Raw genomic sequence first — 24,113 nt, forward strand, 5'->3', positions numbered from 1 at the left:
TAAGTCATATAAAACTCAATGGCTTATACAGTTTGATGCTTCACATCTGCATCGAGTCATCATAAATCTCAGTACAAATGTTTACATAGACACAAACTTTATGGCCTTCCCATTTTATATGTTGTGAATTGACATTTAATTAAGCATCAAAACACACACAACCTTCTTGCCATCTTTTTTTGGTTCATGAACTTTAACTTCAAAGCATTCAAGGCATCATAAGTGAATCCATTGTCGACAGGATAAGGCAGACAATAAATCAATTACCTTTACAGCATTATCATTTTTTTAAGACTCTGCCTGGTCAATAACATCTTCCAGTCATCTTTACTCCTTGGTCTTCCCTGCATGTTGTCAGCAAATAGAACATAACAAATCATGGGTACTGTTGGGGCTGATCATTTCTTTTTGATACTTTTCACAGAGCAAAATGTGTGCAGGGTCTTTTTTGCTTTAGGGAAACTATTTTGCAAATAGATGGGTAAATTTACGATTTCATGCATTAACAAATGACAGAAAAGTATGCAGTATTTTATTGACAAAAACAGGAAAACATCAGTATAATTGTGGTTCAAGTCAGTCTTAAAAATACGATATTTAATATGTATTTTATGGCTTTTCAAGAGCATGTATAATTGCTTTTCAATCGTTGACGGACTAACAAAACAAGCAACTATCTCACCTGTGAGAAGCGATATGTTCCTTTTTGTGGAAACTACGACATCCAACAATTGAACGATTGAAGTGTTGGCATTATAAAGAAATGCTAAAAGATATTGTCACAGAATATGGAGCTAACGATATCCGTATTCTGTGATATCGTGTTGTTTTGAAAATTCTTTATAATTTACTATAGACACCAGGGGAGGTCGAGAATATTATTTTTCTGCAAAGCGATCATTTCAGCGGAAATACGTCCGTTGGCCGCCATTTTTTTGGCGACCTCGCCCCAGTAAAGATAGCCGCTCCAGTTATTATAGAACTCAATGTGCTTTACCTATTCACGTAATTCACGACGTCATGAATAAAAGATGGCGGACTGACATGGTAATATGGTAAATGAAATGAAAACAAACACTACGGTACATATTAAATGGCGTTTCGAAACAAAAAATCATTGGATGAGTTGCGAATCAATGATGACGGGTTTCCTACGCGTACAACAGAAGAGCAGGTTGTAATATTTGCTAAAAAAATTCAAAATCTTTTTCATTTCATCCAAAGTCTTGTTTTGTTTTCACTATCGTGGTGTTGTTCGTTTTTACAGACGAAGGTAGAAGACTCTGTCATAATGAACCATGAAGTACTGTCAGAAATTTCGGATAGTATATCTGAGTAAGTGTTGAATAAAAATCAAGTAGTTTGACTTTAAGTTGGTTTCAGTTGGAGAATACTCATCGATTCACGTATAATAAAAACTTGACCTTGACCCTAACCTAATCCCAACACTAAAACCGAGTGCATGGGTATTCTGCAATTCAGCTCAGAAACTCAAACGGAGTCACCAGTCTTGAAGTAGACTCTTTTGCTTCAATTGTTTTGTTAGACTTCTTCTTCAAAGAAAGAAACATATTCAGTATTGTACACGTGGACTGAGCAAACTGTCAAGTTCTTATGAGGTAATACATACACATGGTGTGATTTCTTCAAGTAGAATAATAACATTGTCAATTCATGATCCATTAAAGTACTGAAATCAATGATATTTTTATAGTGTCTGGATGCCAGTAGACCATGGCTATGTTATTGGATCCTTCACTCACTAGAACTATTAGATCAACCAATAACACAATTTATAGCAAAAAAGTAGGATACAATTTATTTTTTGATATATGTAAATTCTTCCTCCTTGATACTCATGGATTTATTTATTTTGAATTCCTTTGACTTTAATTCATTAGTGTGGCAGAATTCCTAATTAAATGCCAAAGTCCAAGAGGAGGTTTTGGAGGTAATATTTCCTTAGCAAAAGCATGTAAACAATCTATGTTAGTTCTCATGCCAAATGACTACATATGTATTAACTCCTTTGAGAAGCAACTCAGCTCCCATCATCTATTCCAAAAAATGCTTCTTTTAAGTTCAAATCCTCTAGTAATTTCCTAATAAAAGATATAAAATATTTCAGGAGGACCAGGTCAGTTGCCTCATTTGGCACCAACCTATGCAGCAGTTTGTGCTATCAGTATTTGTGGGCTGTATTACTCACAAGCTTATGAAGCTATAGATAGGTAAAAAATTCCTCCACAGTTGACATCTTTACTTGGGAGCTTGTCTATGTTGATATTGCCATATACAAGTCTAATGTTCAAGTGTGACTTGTTGATAATTATTTCTTGTTTTAACTGATGTTATTTTATTCTTAGGGAAGGCTTGTTCAGATTCTTATTGCGTTGTCATACAAGTGAGGGTGCATTTCGGATGCATTATGATGGAGAGGTTGATATAAGGTGAATTAACATGAGTCTGCTACTACCCCAGAAATAGTTCCATCATGTTAAAACTCATGAATAGACATAAAGAGATAGGAAATATTTTTTTAGCTAATACAATTTTCTTTCTCAAGAGGTGCATATTGTGCAGCAGTTGCTGCCAGATTAACAAATGTATACACTCCAAAACTATTTGAAAACACTGGCAACTGGATTAAATGGTACCAAATTAACTTGTTGCTTGAGCAAAACTACTATTGTCACCTTGTTATGCTCTCACAGCTAACAATGAGATGCATAATTAGAATCTAAATATTTTCTCTTTCATCAAACACACAGTTGCCAAACATATGAAGGAGGTTTTTCTGGTGAGCCAGGTAACACTCAAATAGTTTTATTGTGACGTTTTTATGCATCTCTAGCATTCTCTTTAATATCAATTATTATGTTTGTTAAATATTCATAAATTTTATTGTGATTGCAAAGACACCATGTGTATGCCAGACAACATTTGGTATAAATAAAATAAAAGTTTCATGTACAAAAAGAAAATGATTACACGTACATTCGCGATAGTTTGAAAAATGCGTCAGTAAACAATCGTGGATGGGACAAAAATCAACTTCATAAAAGCAGCAGTTTCTCTACAGTGAAAAGAAATAAATGTCTTAGACTAACGTGTCACGAAATTAATTTAAACGTTGGTTTCATAAAGGTGTTGAAGCACGGTGGTTATTCCTTTTGCGGTGTGGCCGCGCTCGTTCTCTTAGGAGAAGAAAATAAAATAAATATTCAAAAATTGCTAGTAAGTTGTGAACGATCACGGCTACAGTTAAAGCATTACGACTGAAAATAAATATATTTCTTTAGAAATGGACTAGTCAACGACAGATGAGACTTGAAGGAGGTTTTCAGGTGAAATGTGTTGGAACATTTAGTTCTTTCAAAACCTGTCGCAATTATTTAATAAACCGTGAAGTGTGTAAAAGCATCGTTTTTTGGCTTGTGAATTATCTGAAGTAATAATGTATCTTTTTAACTTCTGTGAACGAGATAAATCTATAAATTTGAACCTTTTTCAAAAGATCCTTCTGTTAATTTTATGGAATCTTTCAAAGATTATTAAATTGATTTAATAATCTGTTGATTTTTTAAAGGGTCGAACAAACAAGTTGGTAGATGGCTGTTACTCGCTCTGGCAGGGAGGAGTTTTCCCTATAATACACCATATTCTCAAGAAACAAAATGATCAAGCTTTGAGCGATCAAAGTTGGATGTTTGATAGAGGTGAAAATCTTAAAATATAGAAATCACTGAAACACAAACTACATTTGAGTGTTATTGTTTTTTAAAACCATGACTATTCTTCTCTTTTTAAAGATGCACTACAAACTTATATACTTGTCAATTGTCAGTACCCAACTGGTGGACTAGTAGACAAACCCGGCAAGTGAGTGCGCATTTTCATTTGAAAAATACTCATCGCATAACGACAGATATTGTACCTCAATCTGTTGTTTTAACTCTTGCTTGTAGAGTTCGCGATTTTTATCACACGTGCTATTGTTTAAGTGGTCTGTCTGTGGCGCAGAATTTTCACGAAATGAATAAAGAAAATGTGAAAGTCATTGGACGTAATGAAAACCTATTGGTAGGTATATCCTAGGGTGCAACACCTTACATCAACTATATTCCCCCCAATGCGTTCGTCTTGACATCTTCAAAAGATCTGTTTTTGTTTTCGTTCTCTATAGAATACCACACATCCGATTTTTAACATTGGTATAGATAGCGCAATGGAAGCCGTCAAACACTTCAATGCGTTAGACATACCAAAAGTGGACGAATGAAGGGATTACTACCTTACATTAGAATATTAGAATGGCTAAATACAGACACGTGTGACTTTAAGAAATGTGTAGAAACCTCCCCAATGATGAATTACGAAGCTCTACTGTTGAATTACATCAATGATAAAACAACTATTTGAAAATGTCAATTAGATGTTGGACAAAGCTTGACGAAAACGAGTGTTCAGAAATATTATTAAGTCATTCAATGTTTAAGATAAGAAAAATGAAGTTGTCGCTCTACTCATGACTTTGACTATTCATTCATTTGATGATATCATACTCTTGAAGAAAATTTTTATGGACTAAACGTTTTGTTATAAAGTAAATGGTTTGAACCCGGGAGAATCGTTATATGTTAACCTGGACGATCATCATTTACAAACATATAAACGTTTTGTTGATAAAAACATGTACTACCAAATCCTGCCAAATCAATTGTTGATCAATAAACATTAAGCCTGGGCCACACTATCGTCTTTATTGACGAAAACGAAACGAAAATTCGTGCACGAAATGCATGCCAGACACGACGTGCATGGTTTGAATACGAAAGTATTAAATTTCATTTGTCGTTTCCCTTCCAAACACGAATTATGGCTGACGCAAACGACTACGCATTTAGAGTTGTTTATTTCGGTGATTTAGAAGAATGCAAAGATTACTTTAAACGCAATTCGTCTTTCAACATCAATGTTCGTAATGAGCAGGGCGAAACATTATTGATTCATTGTGTGAAACGTTTGCAAACGAAATGGACAGCATTGTTTGGCGGAGAATTTCGAAAAATATGCAAAATTTTGATCGACAAAGACATCGATGTAAACGTACGAGACAAAGCAGGAAAGACAGCAGCAAATTATGCTGCTGAACTACAACAGTTGGAAATATTAAGATTGATCATTCAGAAAGGCGCACGTCTTGATAAAGCAGTACTTGACTGCGTCGTTCAAAATGAGGAGTGGTTGCTATCCATTTGCGCAACACTTGGTTTAGAACGCAACAACGAAAGTATTTTCAACCAAAGTAAAGTAAGGAGTAATCATCATTACTAAAGTAGTAAAGTCACCATTACTAACTTGGACCATTGAAACTGTAAGTTTTACTATACTTTTCATCATTAATTGAAACTGAACCATACCTAAACTAGCCGAAATTAGTTATTTAGTTCATTATCTTTCTTCCATAAGGAGAACAATGGTGAAGAAGTGAAAAGAAAGATTTTTCATCATTTGCTCGAGCATACCAATAATATTTCAAGTACTCTTTGGATGTGCAAGTTATTTCCAGAAATCATAGACGAAAAGAACAAGGAGGGTTTAACAGCTGTTCACATTGTGGTCATATTAAATAAAATTGAGGCATTGCAAATTCTCCTCGAGTTTCAGCCAAATTTAGAGCTAGCTGACAACGAAGGACACACCGCTCTTCATTTTGCCGTAGGTAAGCAACATAAAACCCAACCTTTGTAATAAAAGTATTTACGAAAATTTTCATAAACGAACTGAACGTTGCAAGTGCATTAGAAACCGGATTTCTCTAAACCATACAGTAACTAATAATAATAACTAATGGAAGTCCGTCGCGAAGCGAGGATGACGTCAGTGGCGCCTCATATGTGAGCGTAGCCCGAAGTCCGATGCGCAGATACTTCCACACACCGGGCAGGCTACGGCAGCAGCAGGGTTTGCTCTCCTGTCCTTCCTGGCCTGGCGTTTGGCATCAAGTTCCTCAAGTCGACGGTCCTCGAAGGCCTTGATCCCGTACAGTGTAGACTGCCTCCAGGCAGTACGGTTGGCAGCCAGTCCTTCCCAACCATCGACGGGGATGTTGCAGGCATTCAGGGACTGCTTCAGGGAGTCTTTGTAACGCTTGATCTGGCCTCCCTGCTTTCTTGTGCCGCTGGCCAGTTCAGAACAGAAGAGCTGCTTGGGAAGACGGCTGTCTTCCATACGCATCACGTATGGAAGACAGCCGTATAGGAGCGATGTCAGTACCACAGCTCTGTAGACTGCGACTTTCGTTTTCTGCGTGATGCCCCGCTCGTGCCAGACTCTTGTGCAAAGGCGTCCAAAGGCGCTGCTAGCCTTTGCCAGTCGACAGGAAATTTCCCTGTCCAGGGTCCCAGACGAGGAGAGGCAACTACCAAGGTAGGTGAAGTCCTCCACGTTCTTCAGCTGGGCACCGTCAATCTCAATGACTGGTTCTGGCTTGCTAGCACCAGGGGCTGCTTGGTACATAACCTCAGTCTTCTTGATTGTCAGACCAAAGGCTTTAGTAGCGGTGGAGAAACAGTCTGCCAGGCATTGCAAGTCTTCTTCAGAGTGGGCGCCAAGCGCACAGTCGTCAGCAAAGAGGAAGTCGCGGACCAGGGCTTCACGCTCTTTGGTCTTGGCCTTCAGATGACGTAGATCGAAAAAACGTCCATCTGTCCTGTATCTGATCCTGATGCCGGCGCTGGTTTGGGTTAGTGCAGCTGACAGCATCTCGGCGAACAGCAGGCTGAAGAGTGTGGGAGCCAGGACGCAGCCCTGCTTGACTCCGTTGGTGACAGGGAAGGGCTCGGAGGCATCCCCATTTTCGACCACCCTGGCCATCATGCCATCATGGAAAGACCGAACGGCTCTGACGAACTTGGGGGGGCAGCCTAGTTTAGACAGGATGGGCCAGAGGCCAGGTCTGCTGACGGTGTCGAAGGCCTTGGTCAGATCAATGAAGAGCAGGTAGAGGTCTTGATACATACAGTAGAGCTGACCTCAATCCCTCCTTCTTAGGTTAAGCAGTTAGCTAGGAATTAAGGATCTTAGGTTTCTTGAACTTACTTCAAACTAAAGATGGGTTTAATTCAAGGTTCAATTTGAAAAAGGTCTTAAAAGGTTTTTCGTTCTTCATCTGCTCTAACAGCCAGAAATTATAAAAAAGCACAGAAATTGAGCTCATGTAGAGAGACACTTGAGAAACAAAGACATAAAATTCGTTGCTTTAGCCAAGCGACTTTCAAATTGTGAACAGAATGTAAGGTATTGCAAGATAAAATCTACTTCTCTGTATTTAATTCAATAAATTTCTTCTAACTTATACATTTGTTACACCTTTGAACACGTGTATATCTCGGTGGGACAACTATAGTTTCACTTTCTTTTATCGTCAAAACAAATGTAACTATTGTCTAATTGAATACATCGGCATGACGATTCATCCATGAAATGAGTTTTGTTGGACTTTTTCCAGTGATGTATTGATAATGTTGATTTTCTTCCAAAGTCTGCTGCGAAGCAGAATCAAGAGTTTTATAAAACTCACTGTATTCTTCAAGATTCTCGTCAACCATATCATTTCGGATTAATTGCCCTAGAGCTTCATCGTAGGGAACCTGAATGCAGGCAATCACCTTGCTTAGTGTGCTCGTCATCGCACTCGATACTTTCTCTAATGTGCTCCAATCGCCTACAACAGAGTATACCTTCCCAACATGCTCTAGGGGCGAGGCCAAAACAGCGGCAGCTGCTGCGCCAGCGTCACCTACGCAAACAGTTTCAAATTCTCGTTTTGGATCACCAGGAACAAAGAATTGCATATGACTCTTTATCGTATGTTTGTATACGAAGAAATTTTCCATAAGCCACGGCAATCGTAGAATAGTAAAGGGTATTCCTCCTGCCATTACAGCTTGTTCGAGATGATAGAACTGTTTACCATAAGTAGTTTCACCTGTCGCAGCATATGTACTACTTAAAAGTAAGATGTGTTTAACACCTGCTTTTTTTGCAGCGTTAACTGTTTTCGAAACAAACTCGACTCCATCCTCACGGTAAGGTGCAACAATTAGTAAAGCTTGTACGTCAGCGAAAGCCGCTTTCATTTTTGTGAATTCTTCCATTTCTTCTTTTACTGTCGTAACACGACTTGAGGCCTTCAAATTTTCAAGTAACTCGGATAGTTGAAAGCCAACATGCACTTTCAGTTTACGAGCATATTTTGTTGAAAGCGTGTTAATTGTTGCCTTTGCAACTTTGCTGTTACAACCAACGACTAATACAACCGGTTTGGCTTTGATACGCCTAGCATTTTCCATTGATAGTAAGGAAGAGAAAACATAAGACATCTCTGACACGGCTAGTAGCTATCAACAAGGACACAAAGCTTTGGATTATGATGCTTGCTGCAACACGCATGACTCGGTATTACACACTTGAAATGAAAGATTTTAGGTAAACAAATAACAGGGAAAGAACTTTAAAATGGTAAACAGAATAGCACATAAACACGTTTCAACACAGCTATGGAACACAAAAGTTACGATTCTTGCAAAGACGCTTGTTAAAGGAAACGATAACATTGATCATAATCGAAGACACACTGTGTTTTTTGTTAAAAAAAAGTAACTTAAATTGGTCTTGAGAGATAAAAGGAAGCTATGACCATTAAATGGATTGTCATTGACGTCAATGAAACAGCTGACACAATTAATAGAAGCAAAAGAACTGGGGAGGGTCATTAGAGTTTATGTTATTTTTCGTGTTAAAGACATTATCTACTAGTAATACTTAAATGATTTCAACACAATTATTAATTCAGCATTATGTTTTCTCCGATGGCGAAATGCATTTTGAAAAGTGGAATCAAAAGAAATAAGATACTATATCAATAATAGAATTATTTAGTACAGCCAACATTCATTTCCTACAGGTTATGGACATATTGATTGTATGTGGAAATTGCTTGATGGTGGAGCATCGATTAATTGTCAAGATATAGGAGGCGCAACACCGCTGCACACTGCTATTATTCAAGATTCAAAACAAGATAAAAGAACAGATATAGTGAAACATCTACTGGACTCTGGAGGTGATCCTACTACAGTTGATAAGAATGGTCGTTTGCCTCTCCATTGGGCAGTTAATGCAGGTAAGCAAAGTATAGCGTACAATAACTAACCCATTAACTTATAATCATCATCCAATATCAACTTATCGAGAAGAATTTTGTTGACATAGGTAAAGCAAACGTCTGCAAATTGCTGATGGTTAAAGGATCACCTGTTAACTTACGATGCAATAATGGACAGACAGGTACAATAAGAGCATTACACATATCCAAATGGATTGAAAGAGTCATAAATAAACATAGGAAATAAATTTAGACAACTTTCAAGTGTAGCTCTTTAGGGATTTCTAAATGAACATTTGAAAACAGTCCGATCCAAAATACTGCTTAAAGAAAACTGATAACACCCGAAGTCTTCATTCATATTTCATTTTTCATTTTCCAATATTCCACCCAACTTAACGTTGTTCTCAGCGTTATTAACATTCATTGTTCATTGCAATCAAAATATTTATAGCAAAGGATTAACCTATTGAACATTGTTGTCCTTCAGCATTGCATGTAGCGGCTAGTCAGGGACATATTGAGTGTATCGAAGTGTTGATTATGGAATGTGGAGCAGATGTGGATATAGAGGATTCATGTGGATACACGCCATTGTTTAATGCAATCGTCTCAAAGCATTATGAATGTGCAGAGTTGTTACTTTATCATGACGCTAATCCAAACCACCAAAACAAGAATGGTTACAGGTAAAATACGTAAGGCAATATCTTGCTCACAAAAATTTGATATACTTTCATACACCCAAATACCTCTCGCAGTCAACACTCTACAGGTGAACTTTTCGACTGCAATGTGTTTGTATTCCATTTGCAGACAAAAATGAACAAAACATACAAAGAAAACCCTTTGTAAAAAACTCAACCATAGATAACCATTATAGAATCCGATATCTTTCATATACATCGGTAAGAATCTCGTCTTCAAAAGTTGTCGCGTGTAGAGCAGTTGGTAAAACTGTCTGAATTTGAAAGGCTTTTGACTAATTAAAAAAAGCTTCCAATGAGCTACTGGTTCTATAAGCATTGTCATTATGCTGGAACTACAGCCTTGAAGATTACTTTTCACTTTCCACAGCGCAGGGCATCTGGCTGCATCGAAAGGCCTGAGAGAAGGCTTAGAAGTTCTTGTTAAATACAAAGGTTCATTAGAACTAAAGAATAAAGCTGGTGACACACCGTTGCACGAAGCAGCCATATTTCAACAGATAGGTTCGACAATTTTTTCTCCTTAATGTTCAAACTCTTAAACTTATCTGCAATGATATTTTTTCATGCAACCATCTAGATGCAGTTCTCTACTTATTGAGATGCAGCTGCTACATAAATTCTCGAAACAATAAAGATTTTACGCCGTTACAATTGGCTGCATCAGTAGGATCAGTTCCGATCTGCAAAAATCTCATGGATGGAGGTGCATCCATTAATCTTATTAACACACAATGCAAGGTAATGTTTAACAATCACACATTTCTATCACAATTACTGCTTAACTATAACGTCTGAATATATTATACTAAAAATGATAAAATGCACAGTTCATATCACAAGTATCAACTGGAACACACCATCAGCATTAACTGCAGGTTCACACAGTATATATCAACCCGAAGATTAAGGATAAACTTTGTAAACACTCTATTTTGAAATTTCACTGTGATGTTCTTCTCATCTCTTTTACAAAGAATGGCAAATATAAGTTTGTCAGTGCAGTTGACTTGGCCGAGTTAAATAAAAACAACAATTGTGTGAGATATCTTCGAGATCACGGTGGCGTGACAGGAAAGAAAATAGTCACGTCAGCAGCAAAGAAAATTCAAGAATGGTGGCGACGAGGGAAATGGTCGAAAAGTAAAACTAAACCTGAAAATTATGAAGAAAATTCAGATAATATGACTGACGCACCAAGGAGAAAAGTTGACATTTCTCAATTAATTATTACTAAGAAAATGAATGATAAAGAGAATGGCAAAACAAAAAAAATCCTACCTAAAGAACCCAGGCAAATTATGTTAAAACAGAAACAAGTAGCACTGAATAAAACACGTCCTTTTGTGGATGATAATCCAACGAATGAAAACAATGAGACTGAAACCAATGAATTTAGAAGTAATAGAGCAGCAGACAGTGAAACTTGTCCAAACTCTCTGAAGGTTAAAAAACCCTTGGAAGAAATTATAGAAAAACCTTTAAATGAACATTCGGAAAGTTTAAAGGAAGCAAAATCTGGTTATTATCGATGGGAGAAGGGTCGCATAAACATACCAACTATTAGAATTGAGCGAGTTGTAGAAATGTCAAATAATACCTTGCAAGAATCAACAGTCAAAAATAGCGCTAATATAAAGGAAGGTAATGAACAAACTGAGAGCGTCGACTTAAGTCAACAATATAGTACAGATTCTTTGCAAGAATCAACAGTCATAGATAACGTTGATATAAAGGAAGAAGATGAAAAGACAGAAATGGTCGACATAAGTCAACAATATAGTACAGATTCTTTGCAAGAATCAACAGTCAAAAATAGCGCTAATATGAAGGAAGGTAATGAACGAACTGAGAGCGTCGACATAAGTCAACAATATAGTACAGATTCTTTGCAAGAATCAACAGTCCTAGATAGCGTTATATAAAGGAAGTAGATGGTACAGATAGAAGTAAAGATTTTCCCATCTCACCAAGAAAAACGGATAAACAAAATATCATAAACAGTTTTGGAGGTCATCGATATTCAATATCAAAAACAGAAGAAAGCATAAAAGAAATGAAAGAAATGTTGCAGATTGAAGTTTTAAAAAAGGTAAACAAAACAATTTTATGTCACACGAGTTGTGTCGTAAAATAGTCATAACCATGCTAATTTGACTAAATTCAATTTTACTGTTTACGAGAAGGAGAAAATCCGTCAAGAACTTGATTTTCTGGTGAAGAACTTCGCTCATCGCAGTGGCGAGCTTGAAAAACGGCTGCAGGTACTATAATCTATCAGATATTTCCATTCACATCGCAAAAGCCGGTTTTTGTGTGATTTCTTTCGAAAGACTAGTTATTAGATTTTTACATCCAAGCTTCTTGTCTACAAGATTTGTGTCAGGATATTTACGTAATTTGAAAAAATACGGATGGAAATTTCTATAGTATATCATTTATCAACATATTCCCAAGTTTCTCGAAATATTTTGAAGTAAATTGTCCGTTGCTTTTCTCTATTTAGATAATTGACGAAAAAATCAAAAGGTTGTGACGAAATCAAACTTTGTAAGACTATTCAATCGAATTAATTATTATATAATGTAAGAAAAATTTAATCGATGTACTTAGCTCTCAAGTTTCCATTGCATGACGGTATTGTCTTTTCCTCCTGTGCTAATAAGATGGGAATCCTTGACTAGGAATCTAACCGCTGTGACGTGTGAGCTGTGACCGCGGGCAATGTTGGGAATCGACTACAAAAAAATGTCTTTAAAATTTTCGGTGCAAAAAACCCAATTCATTGACAACCACAAATTGCAAATTTTTACATTAGTAGACAGCATTTGTGACCCAGTGCTTATATATTTCCTAAATACTTGGCTTCTGAAATCCACTTATAGAGTGTTTGCATGTGACGTCAAGCGGCCATGTTGAAAGACAACAACAAATTGCCAATGCTCGACAGAGTACGAAATCAACAAGAATTCATTTCACTACATGCGATATTCCTCCAACATGGCGAGCGATGCAAACACCATATTTGATCCGAAAATTTCTAATTCCCCAACAAATGAATGGACAGTGGGTTTCTCAATTTCTAATCTAAATATTTCTAACGTATGAGAAAAAATTGTGCTTATTTCGTACTTCGGAGAAGTCCAGTATCATGTCAGAGTCGAGAAGACCTTTTGTTGAAAAATAAGTTATAGCTACTTGTCATCTTCAAGAAATAAGAAATACTAAATCCATTCACTGTTTACCTTTAATTTTGGACATGGGTAAGAAAATATATTCAAGCATCCAAAATCATCCCCACTAACAAGATATTGTTTATCATGTGATCTTATACAAGAATTGATATCAGTCCCATCTGCGCCTTCAGGCCACATTCCTGGAAATATTCACATAATAAATACAACGTCGACGTATTATGCATATTATCTTGAAATTTCATAAATCCATGATTAAGTAGAAGCGGTACTCCAAGTATTTCTGATCGTTTGCAAGCAGTTAATTTCATAGAAGTTAGTAGAGGATAAGAATAAGAAATGACACAAACCTCTCACAGGGAGCCCTAGAACGCAAGACCAACTGTCCCACTCCGTGTCTCTCATAGAAAATGACGACGACACTTGTTTACACTCATTAACATCCCCTATGTCAAAATTTTATATTTTACTATCCACTCTTTACGGGGTGTCCCGGACGAACGTGAACCACAAATTATTAACCATACTTACAATAAAGCATTTCGTAATCACCAGAATTACTTTGAATAAATTGGCTATCTTTTGACCAATCAAAATGAGTGATATAACTGGAATGACCGGAAAAACGGATATATTTCTTGTAGTTTTTACCGTTCTCAGTCACCGCAAACACGTAGATGAAATTATCATGCGAACCAATCGCCAAATAGCAGCCATCTGTAAAAAAATGAAAAATAGGTACGCATTAGTACATCGCAAATGAAAATATTGCCTCAAAATAAAGCGGTGACAAATGAAAACCAATATTCGTAGGAAAATTGTATAAAAAAAAATAGGTAAACGTATTATGAATGAATAATATTTTCTACATCGTTATTTCTACTCATAACCTGGAGAAAATTGGACGCAATCATGTTGCTCGGAGCCAACAACACAAGTGAAGAACTCTACACCACTTTCAGCGTCTAAAGCTTTAAATTTACTGTTCTGTGTGGCAACTGCTAGAATGTTGCCATTAGGATGAAAGCAAACTGATTGAAGGGGATCCTAAATGTTGAAAGTTTTAGCTTAATTGTACAGACCAACGACTGCACATAACATTACAATATCACAAATATAACTCTAAATTGAACAGTATATACGGCTATATCTTATCATGCACATAGCTACGTTAATATATGCTCAAGTTTTGATAATGTTCAGGAAGGGGGTTACGTAAAAACTGAGCATCCCGATGCTTTGTGATAAAGTACATTTTATTCGAACCTCGAGTTGCTTTGACCAAAGCAAACATCTTGTCTCTGCACTCCACATGTACAGCATTTTATCATAACCGCATGTAACATAAACTGGCTTCGTAGGATGAACGCAAAGACCCCAAGTTTCTTCGGAATGACCCTGGCACAAAGATAAAAAAAAACTTATAGGTTGAAAACATTTAGAGTTATTGAAATTTCAAAAGTATTGTTTTATATTCGTTCAATTACATAGTTAATTCTAATTTTTATTAATTTTATTACATGTAATTTTCGTTTGTCCATTGTTAATTAAAATGGTTTTCTTATCATCCAAGATTTAACATTGCATCAGAACAAAATACACATTTCTTTAAATAAAAAAGGAAGAAAACATTTACCTGGGTGAGAAAAGTAAATTGATTTTTTTCGTTCTCCAATTTTCCTTGCAGCAAGCAATTCTTTGTTGTTCCGATCAGAACACATATTTCTTCACTAAGTTTTGGACCAAATATCACGGATCTCACAGCCCCACACTCTTCGGGAATCTAGGGATTAATTTTAAAAATGTTAAATTACCAAATGAACATTCTCCAAACATTCAACGGAAGTAGTACCTCAAGTTGCTTTTCAGATTGGTTATAATTACAGTCCCACAAGTAGATTTTCCTATCTCTTCCACCACCAGACAAGAACATTCCATCTTGAGAAGTTTCGATCGAGAAAATAGGTCCCTGATTCGTAAGTATAAAGCCTCCTTTACATGAATGAAGTATAAACATGCTTTCTTTAGTCATTCGACCACTTAAGTCAGGAGCCTGGTGGAAATTTCCCCTTCTGCACCCCCCCCCCTAAACAGTCATGCAGAAAAAAATGTCAAAAGACACTTTTCATCCAACATAATTAATTGGCAGTTAACGATTGACTTTGTTGGTCCTATATCTACATGGCGGACTATAAATCTATAAACAAATTTATACCTCGTGTGCAGCAATAATCTCGTAAGTGGTTTGGTTTTTCTCTAAAAACAAAGAATTGTGGACAAACTTAGTGAAAACATGTCAAGAATAATAAAAATATGTACAAAAACATGCAAACATATAATGCGATTACAAAAAAACATATTTTTACGAGCCTTGCTTTTGTTCTTGCATTTTATTGGCTGATTTTTCTGACTTAAGTAGCGAAAACATGCGACAAAGTTACAACTGACTGTAGTTGAAGTAGCCAGCTCCAGTTTGTCCAAAATAATAACCTAACGTTATATAGATACCCTTACAGTTAACTTCACACATGCAAAAAACTAACAAATTAAAACTTTTTTACGAGAACTTGGTCAAAGTAGTAGATTTGCGCACTTCACCGTACCACTTGACCAAAACGTTATATAGATACCCTTACAGTTAACTTCACACATACAAAAAACTAACAAATTAAAACTTTTTTACGAGAACTTGGTCAAAGTAGTAGATTTGCGCACTTCACCGTACCACTTGACCAAAACGTTGTATAGATACCCTTACAGTTAACTTCACACATGCAAAAAACTAACAAATTAAAACTTTTTTACGAGAGCTTGGTCAAAGTAGTAGATTTGCGCACTTCACCGTACCACTTGACCAAATGAAAATGTTTCCATTAGAGTCGCCAGTAATTACTTCACTATTCTGACCAAAAGCAAAACATAACACGTACTTGGGTTTGGAGTGCCTCTAAAATGAAGAATTCCCATGTAAGTAAATTTTTAAGAAAATCTTACCAAACTAGTGAATATGAAAGAAAAAGATTTCATAATCACACCATTATGGATTTCCTGTGAGTTGAAAAAAAACATGGTTGATTCATTGCAAAATTACGAAATAACACATAACAAGTGTTAAATTCGGCATATCAACTCACCTCAAAAACACCCAATCTCTTTTCCAATTTATTGTCACCATTTAGTTTCCAAAATGCGATGTGAGACTTGCCACACGTGACCAGACGCTTCGAGTCCTTGGGGTAAAAATCGACGGCCAATACAGGCTCGCTACCACCCTTCACAAAAAAGAAAATACACGTGACGTAATAATATAAAACCGAGATTCAGTGGTAACTTCTAACAATGCAATTGAAACCTTAGACACGAGAAAGTGTCTTAGCAATACTTGCCTTTGCTTCAGATATTTTCTTTTTGTTTTCCCAATCCCAAACAGTTATACAATGATCATTTCCATCATCAACACACACAATATTAACCCCTTTATCCTAAAAGATGAATGTTGAAACAATTGCTTGAACTAAACGCAATGTTCAAAGAGCAGGAAAATTGACGAGAACTTAATGAAAGCAAGCGAACTATCTTTACCTCAACAGAGAATGCAATGCAAGACAATCCTCTTTGAAACGAACCTAAACCAACGACTTTTAACGTTTCTAAGGAATCAATTCTCCACACTCGAACGTGAGGCTGGCAAATGAAAAAGAGCTTTAGGATTTCAGAAACACAATGGTTACATAAAGCAAAATGTTTCACCTTTCCCTCCTTTTTAGCATGACCAGCAACCTGACCACTAGCGGCAATGTCTTTGTTTGGATGTAGAGCAAGGCTAAAACAAGATCGTCAAGAAATCATTGGGTTGACTTGATAAGTTCATCTATTTTTTTTTAGAAAAAGTGGCGTAATGTCTCATACAGCCTCAATAAAGAATGATGCAAACGATAACAAAGTAATCAATGTCAATTGTTTGTCCTAGATTTAATGAAACACAACGTAAACGTCACTATATCTTACCATTTCACATCGTCTGTATGTTCAGTATAATGTCGTTGAGACTTTGTAATAAAATCATAAATTACAACGACTGCAGCCGTGGTGTACATTACTTCATTAGATGGTAGAAAGTACAAGTTGTTACGACTGTCCTTTCCACGATAACCATGTCTGATTCATAAGTTAAAGCATAAAATCCAGTTGTTTTGGCGGTTTTTTTTTCCTCTCAATTTATAATGGCATGAAAAAATTTAAAAGGACTTAATCAACAGTCTTAAAAATTAGATCTATTCTCAACAACAGAAATTCAATCAAGAACAATTCAACTCAATACTCATCGTTTTTTTCTCCATATCCAGTAATTTTAAGATACGTATTACTCATTTAAAATACGTATGTAAACATACGTAACACAAAAAAGATACACCCATTCAAGCTGCAGTTTCACATTTGGAGCTTCACCAGTGTAATATGATTCGTTGTAACCATTCCACGCATAAAAGTTTATGGTTCTACCCCTGAGTTGAAATTTTTCAAAAGCAGAATCTATAATAAAATATAACAAGGAGTGCAGAGTTCAGAGAATGTTATAACACATGTGATACCCCTAAATGTATATAACTATGGGCAGAGCACAGCTGCACAGGGGATAAAAGCAGTACAATATGCAAGAAGTGTAATAATGGTCCAAGCGGAATGAGATGAGTTTATAATACTCACTTATAGAAACCTGGAGTACATTGACATCTTATATAATCATTTGCCTGGTTTTTCAAAAGCATATATAAATGCAACTGAGTATTCCTTGTAATGAAAAATGACAACTATAGTTACCTCTTTCTTCAGGCTCTTCCTTAATTGCTAAGCCACTAGAAATACAAATTATAAAACTACTTTGAAGTCTTTACAGTAACCTCTACATGATTTAAGATTATTTTCAAACACTTTAGTCTACGCTACTGCTTTTCAAAAGATGTTTTTTAGGTAGAGGGAGGGGGGGGGGAGGGAAGTACGTTCAGTGGCATTGCCAGCACACAAGTTTGGTCTTATGCTATGTAAATTTCAGATCATTAACATTATTCATTTCTTTAGAAATCCATTGTTTTTACAGTGAGTGAACATCGAAATATTTACTTAGCATGACCTAACTTGCAAACTAGTTTTGGGTATGTTTCCAGCATTTTACTTAGCATTGTTTGATTATAATATTCACAAGTTTCGGTCTAAACAATAAATACAAGAAACATTACAAAGAAATGTTAAAACTTAAGTAGAAGCTCATCATGCTTATAATGATCGAATTATTCCAGTATGTATGTACGTATTTAATATAATATTTGACTGAGGCATTATAATTGTGTTGGGCTCCAACTATTTCCAAGAATAAAAAGAGCTTAAAAATATCCACGATGAACCTTTTACCAAAAGAAAACTTAACAAAGAAGTTCAAACCTGAGGCTAGTTTTTCTTTTCGCTGACAAGGGCTTCCTTTTACAAAGGCAAATAAAAAATAATTTGAAAGCATTTGCTAATAAAACAAAACTTGCTGAAATTTCGTAAAGAGATGTTACTTTGACAATGACTGAGATGAAGATTGTCGGGGTCTCGTTGATGTGCCAGAGGTCTAAAATACCAATAAACAAATATGAATTTGACATGACCAAAAATTGAAAAATTTCTCACCATGACATAAATAAACGAGAAAATATTCCATTTACTTAAACAACCTTAAAAAACATTTTTCATCACAATAAAGTAGGCTGGTTGCAACAATATACTTTCAGACACATAGTCCTCATAAAAGTTAAAAACTAGATGTTAATCAAAAAAAGAATTCAAAGAAATGTATGTATGTAAAGTACTTACATTGTCTCCAGAAGCTGACCCAGCATTAAGTCTGGGAGTAGTTATAACCCTCTTAGATCTTGGAGTAGCTGTACAAGAATTTCAAAATTGTCAAACAAAAGAAATGTGTTGGCAAGCAATTTTCATAGCTGTGCAGAAACACATTAGTCACTGCAATAACTTTAGCTAAATTAACCTCAGCAAAGAGAAAAAATGACAGCTTCAATTTAAACTAAATTATTTAATTTACACGAATTTGCACCAATTTAAAAAAAACAATAATAAGTAGAACACATTTTACAACATGTTTTATTAAACATATGGAACAAAAATGTATACATAAACGTATAAACATAAAAAATAATTAGAGTATGATGTTCACACACCTAACAAGACGAGGGTCTTCTCTTCTAAAACTCGTATTCTTCTCAAAGCTTCCGCTAATGCGGACTTGAGCAAGACAATTTCGTCTCCTTGTTGTTTAACGAACTTTTCAAGTTTAGAAACATATACAAAAACTGTAACAAAATATCAAGAGCACTCTACTTAATTGATAAACAAGAACTCGTGAGTAACAGCAGCAGAAAAGGTAATTAGTTGAAATTCAAAATTTAAAATTATTAAATGTACTAACTCATTCTGGTATCTGGTATATCTTCTGGATTAGTTTCATCCATTGTTTATCTGTAATTTAACACAAAGTATACTCAATCATGAAAGGGATATTACTTCTGAGAATATTGTGGTTTGTAACTCACAACCACCAGCTCGACGACGATAACCACAAGCAAGTTAGTGAGTGAGTTTGACAATGGTGGCAACCATTTCATTTGAATTTTTTTCACCAATGTCACATGATTTATTCAAATTTAATAATTTATTTTCTAGTAATTCGTAATTCCCGCGCATTCCCGCGCACTGCTAAAATGTTTTTGTTTTTAATAAGTCAAATGAAACTGTCATTCAATGTATATTTAATTCCTCATTTGATAAATGTGCCAGAAAATGAGAAAAAGAGAACTTGATAACAATTTACGTTATTCGTGGGTTGCAACTATCCCCTGGGAGTAAAATAACAAAGAAATGCTCGCCATGTTGGATGAAATTTGTATTGTAAATGAGGAAAATCCATCCTTTGTTAAAAACATCAAACAAGGCGGCCATGACGTAGCTCGCAAACAAAGAATAAAACGTAACATATTGTTCTTGCTCGTCCATGATTTTAGGTTTCGCAACCATAGAGGGCAAAATTACGATATTCAAGTTGATTTTGATAAAAAAAGAGTCTTTGCATGAAATAACAAACCATCACAAGTCACAGTTTTTCATAAGTTATTGTACGAACATTTTTACTTGCAAAAAATCACATATTACATCTTGCTTGAAGTTGTTTGAGAAGTCCGTTCTCTTAAATTTCGTCTTAACTATGTCATACATTAAATTACAGGTGAAAGTTTCTGTTTAGGGTCTGTGGAAACGGAGTAGAACACAATGAGGTGTAAACTAATCTCAGAAACATGAAAGAGGTTACCGCTACTATACTGCGACCTCAGTTACTGAGACATGTCAGATAATTTGATGATCAAAATTCATATTTCTTGCGAGATGTAATTTTTATGTAAATGTTCATGCATTTAAAATACTGTGAAAAGTCGCAAATGTATTGTCAGCTGATGCAAAAATCATTTAGCAATTCAATTATTTCTTCCTCTAGAGTATTTTCATCAGTCGCCATATAGGGGGAAAATCCCATATAGTGAAAACAATTTCTGCTAAATTTATGCTCTCTTGAGCATAGGCACTATGACGTAAATGCAAACACTCCACAGCTTCGGTTGAATGAAAACAAACCCAAACATCATCAAATATTTGTTAAAATTGCTTCTTTATTATTAAATAACAGCGATTTTTTACACGTTGTGATGACAAATTTTCATAATAAAACACAATTAACATACGCTGATACGTGCATGGTGACATTTAATTAATTTAAATACATATGCATGTTTTAAATTGACAATTCTTTCAAAACTATCGATGAATAATTTTGTTCATCAAGGCATTTATGCTTTTCAAAGCAACATTATTATTATAAAATCATTACTTAATGGAAATTTGTACAACACTATTCCAAAATAGGTGGCAGGAGCCTATTTTGAAATACCTTACCACAGAATTCGTTTACTAAGTTGGAGAGCGAGGGAACTCTCTAACTTAGTAAAAGAATACGCCAATTACAATAGCGTATCTGTGTTCGTAAAACATATTTGCTTTCCACATCCAAGATTTCTTAAAAATCGTTTTCTGCCACTGAAAAATCGAAAATAAACATCGAAAATAATGCTTTGATTAACATCTATCTAAAAGATAGCCAAACAACAAATTAGTGGCAGAATAAAAACAAACATCTGAACCTGAAAAAAGACTGAAGTCACTAAGCTACAAATCAGTAGAACAAATAAAAACAAGTATTTATACCTCATCTTGTTTTTCATCTTGTTCTTCATCTGCATCCTCCTCGTCTCTTCATGAGCGCGCTTCTCGTCGCTCCATCAGCATCTTCCTGGTCGCTCCATCAGCATCCTCCTGGTCGCTCCATCAGCATCCTCCTGGTCGCTCCATCAGCATCCTCCTGGTCGCTCCATCAGCATCTTCCTGGTCGCTCCATCAGCATCCTTCTGGTCGCTCCATCAGCATCCTCCTGGTCGCTCCATCAGCATCCACCTGGTCGCTCCATCAGCATCCTCCTGGTCGCTCCATCAGCATCCTCCTGGTCGCTCCATCAGCATCCTCCTGGTCGCTCCATCAGCATCCTCCGGGTCGCTTCATCAGCATCATCAGCATCCTCCTGGTCGCTCATCAGCATCCTCGTCGAACCAACAGCATCCTTCTCGTTGCTCCAACAGCATCCTCCTCGTCCCTCCATCAGCATCCTCCACGTCTCTGCATCTGCATCCTCCTCATCTAAACGAAACATCTACAAAACAAGTTAATATTATGACATGAAAAAACTGAACATACTCCTCTATCTTCTTCTTGATCATCATCCCTTGAACCTAAAAAAAGACTGAAGAAGAAGTTATTTGTTTGATGGAAACAAACAGTTATAAGCACATACCACTGTCAGGGTTCTTGTTCTTTTACTGTCAGTAAGCCCAACGTGTCTACATAAATGCAACAACAATTTTTGAATTAAATTATAGCAAGCGATTATGGAGATCGTGCTTTCACATTAAAACATTGATATCCATGATTGTACATGATTGATCATGTATGTTAAGTGAACAACACTTTGAAGATTATAACACTCGTGGAAAGCTTATCGTTTGAACCGTGCATTGTGTTGTAACATCCCTCAATGTTATAACACATGCAATGTTCTGTAACATTGTCAAAAGAATTATTACATGCGATTTAACTCAAGAATTCCTAGATAAAAACAAGATAATTAAAGAATGTCTATGCGATATATTCTCTACTCGACTTTTTTCGATTTCATCCTAAAGGTTGTTTAATTATTACAGTAAGATACTAAGGTTTATAAAAGACCATCAAGTTTAAAGATTTTGCAACATTCTGCCCGCATGTTGCACTATCTTGTATGTTCTATAATATAAATTTGAGGTAATTCATTTGAACTCTTCTTCTCTTCATCAGCATCCTCATCGCCTTTTCATCACCATCCTCATCGTCTTTTCATCACCATCCTCCTCGTCTTTCCATCACCATCCCCCTAGTCTCTTCATTAGTCTCTTCATTAGCATCTTCATCAGCATCTTCATCAGCATCTTAATCGTCTTTTCATCAGCATCCTCCTAGTCTCTTCATCAGCATCTTCATCAGCATCTTCATCGTCTTTTCATCAGCATCCTCCTAGTCTCTTCATCACCATCTTCATCAGCATCTTCATCGTCTTTTCATCAGCATCCTCCTAGTCTCTTCATCAGCATCCTCCTAGTCTCTTCATCACCATCCTCGTAGTCTCTTCATCACCAACCTCATCGTCTTTTCATCACCATCCTCATCGTCTTTTTATCAGCATCCTCCTTGTCCCATCATCACCATCCTCTTTATCTCTTCATCTGCATCCTCCTCGTGTAAACAAAACATCTAAAAAACAAGTAAAGATTATGACAGGACAAAACATCACATACTCCTCTGTTTTCTTCTTGATCTAAACAAAAGAGACTGACGAAGAAGTTATTTGTTTGATGGAAACAAAAGTTATAAGAACATACCACTGTCAGGGTTCTTGTTCTTTCACCGTCAGTAAGCCCAATATGTCTACATAACTCTAACAACAATTTTTGAATTAAAATCATAGCAAGCGATTATGGAGATCATTAAAACCTTGATATCCATAACTGTACATGATTGAACATGTATGTTAAGTGAACAAAACTTTGAAGATTATTACACTCGAGGAAAACTCATCGTTTGAACCGTGCATTGTGTTGTAACATCCCTCAATGTTATAACACAAGCAGTGTTCTGTAACATTGTCAAACGATTTATTACATGGATATAACTAAAAAAAGCCTAGATAAAAACAAGATAATTAAAGAATGTCTCATGCAATATATTTTCTACTAGACTCTTTCTGACTTCATCCTAAAAGTTGTTTAATTATTACGGTAAGGTAGTAAGGTTTATAAAAGACCATCGAGTTTAAAGATATTGCAACATTCTGCCCACATGTTGCAATATCTTGTATATTTTACAATATATATATATATATATATGAGGTAATTCATTTGAACTCTTCGTTTCTTTATCTGCATCCTCCTCGTCCCTCCATCAGCATCCTCTTCGTCTTTTCATCTGCATCCTCCTCATGTAAACGAAACATCTACAAAACAAGTTACGATTATGACATAATCCGACCCTGCTCAGGAGGTATACAAGTTATCTACATTATTATATCCTTTGGTCACAAAAACTAAAGATGGAAATTGTCATTTCTAACATTGGCCAGATGTTAGAAATAGGCAAAATGCAAAATCATCACACTTATGTGAGTGATATTGCAAAATTTTCTGGGCATGTATTGATTGAGGTCCAATAATTGATGTCGAGAATAGTGGGAAACTATTGGCAGTTTCGTGTTCTCACTTCAATATATTCACTGGATATTGACTGCATTTTTGTGGTCCAAGATTGAACCATAGAAATACCAAGAAACCGACGAATCGTTCATTTCTTTGAACA

The 24,113-nt window shown here is 35.9% G+C and overlaps 4 protein-coding genes and 1 long non-coding RNA gene across 7 annotated transcripts; 2 read left to right on the forward strand and 3 right to left on the reverse strand.

Moving 5' to 3' along the window:
- The first annotated feature begins 1,009 nt into the window (after positions 1-1,009).
- LOC124452667 (protein farnesyltransferase subunit beta-like) lies at positions 1,010-4,525 on the forward strand. Its single transcript, XM_047003257.1, has 15 exons — positions 1,010-1,174; positions 1,268-1,335; positions 1,547-1,619; positions 1,715-1,806; positions 1,902-1,951; positions 2,129-2,231; positions 2,367-2,450; positions 2,567-2,653; positions 2,772-2,823; positions 3,157-3,237; positions 3,303-3,347; positions 3,590-3,719; positions 3,813-3,882; positions 3,969-4,083; positions 4,187-4,525. Exons 1-15 carry the CDS (start codon positions 1,094-1,096, stop codon positions 4,280-4,282), a joined length of 1,227 nt encoding a protein of 408 aa, XP_046859213.1. The 5' UTR covers positions 1,010-1,093; the 3' UTR covers positions 4,283-4,525.
- LOC124452665 (echinoderm microtubule-associated protein-like 2) lies at positions 1,793-19,739 on the reverse strand. Of its 3 annotated transcripts, XR_006950833.1 has the most exons (24): positions 19,540-19,737; positions 19,292-19,423; positions 18,927-18,994; positions 18,632-18,684; positions 18,513-18,548; positions 17,895-17,929; positions 17,486-17,606; positions 17,082-17,231; positions 16,824-16,896; positions 16,656-16,757; positions 16,460-16,555; positions 16,208-16,345; positions 15,921-16,020; positions 15,289-15,329; positions 14,926-15,042; positions 14,710-14,856; positions 14,340-14,471; positions 13,964-14,120; positions 13,605-13,790; positions 13,424-13,519; positions 13,125-13,255; positions 12,489-12,617; positions 2,998-3,076; positions 1,793-2,102 (listed from the first exon to the last, which is right to left on the reverse strand). XR_006950833.1 is itself a non-coding variant. In XM_047003255.1 (23 exons), the coding sequence occupies exons 2-23, from the start codon at positions 19,580-19,582 to the stop codon at positions 12,489-12,491; spliced, it is 2,283 nt and encodes a 760-aa protein (XP_046859211.1). In that variant the 5' UTR covers positions 19,583-19,589; positions 19,664-19,739; the 3' UTR covers positions 12,256-12,488. The 3 variants fall into 3 exon arrangements, 2 of the variants coding, with proteins under 2 accessions (XP_046859211.1, XP_046859210.1); XM_047003255.1 differs by lacking the exons at positions 1,793-2,102; positions 2,998-3,076 and having other exon boundaries at positions 12,256-12,617; positions 19,540-19,589; positions 19,664-19,739; XM_047003254.1 differs by lacking the exons at positions 1,793-2,102; positions 2,998-3,076 and having other exon boundaries at positions 12,256-12,617.
- On the forward strand, positions 4,869-12,571 carry LOC124452664 (inversin-like). Its single transcript, XM_047003253.1, has 10 exons — positions 4,869-5,313; positions 5,473-5,725; positions 8,972-9,190; positions 9,280-9,354; positions 9,663-9,861; positions 10,250-10,383; positions 10,460-10,620; positions 10,857-11,971; positions 12,066-12,143; positions 12,386-12,571. Exons 1-8 carry the CDS (start codon positions 4,879-4,881, stop codon positions 11,802-11,804), a joined length of 2,424 nt encoding a protein of 807 aa, XP_046859209.1. The 5' UTR covers positions 4,869-4,878; the 3' UTR covers positions 11,805-11,971; positions 12,066-12,143; positions 12,386-12,571.
- Positions 7,299-8,722, reverse strand: LOC124452666. The gene has a single exon (XM_047003256.1). It carries the CDS (start codon positions 8,385-8,387, stop codon positions 7,452-7,454), a length of 936 nt encoding a protein of 311 aa, XP_046859212.1. The 5' UTR covers positions 8,388-8,722; the 3' UTR covers positions 7,299-7,451.
- A 1,668-nt stretch (positions 19,740-21,407) lies between the features above and the next one.
- Positions 21,408-22,084, reverse strand: LOC124452883. Its single transcript, XR_006950905.1, has 2 exons — positions 22,024-22,084; positions 21,408-21,961 (listed from the first exon to the last, which is right to left on the reverse strand). It is a non-coding gene; the product is annotated as an uncharacterized LOC124452883 (long non-coding RNA).
- Between the last annotated feature and the right edge of the window lie 2,029 nt (positions 22,085-24,113).

The sequence above is a fragment of the Xenia sp. Carnegie-2017 genome, unplaced genomic scaffold, assembly GCF_021976095.1.
Source record: "Xenia sp. Carnegie-2017 unplaced genomic scaffold, XeniaSp_v1 HiC_scaffold_25, whole genome shotgun sequence".
Lineage (NCBI taxonomy): Eukaryota > Metazoa > Cnidaria > Anthozoa > Malacalcyonacea > Xeniidae > Xenia > Xenia sp. Carnegie-2017.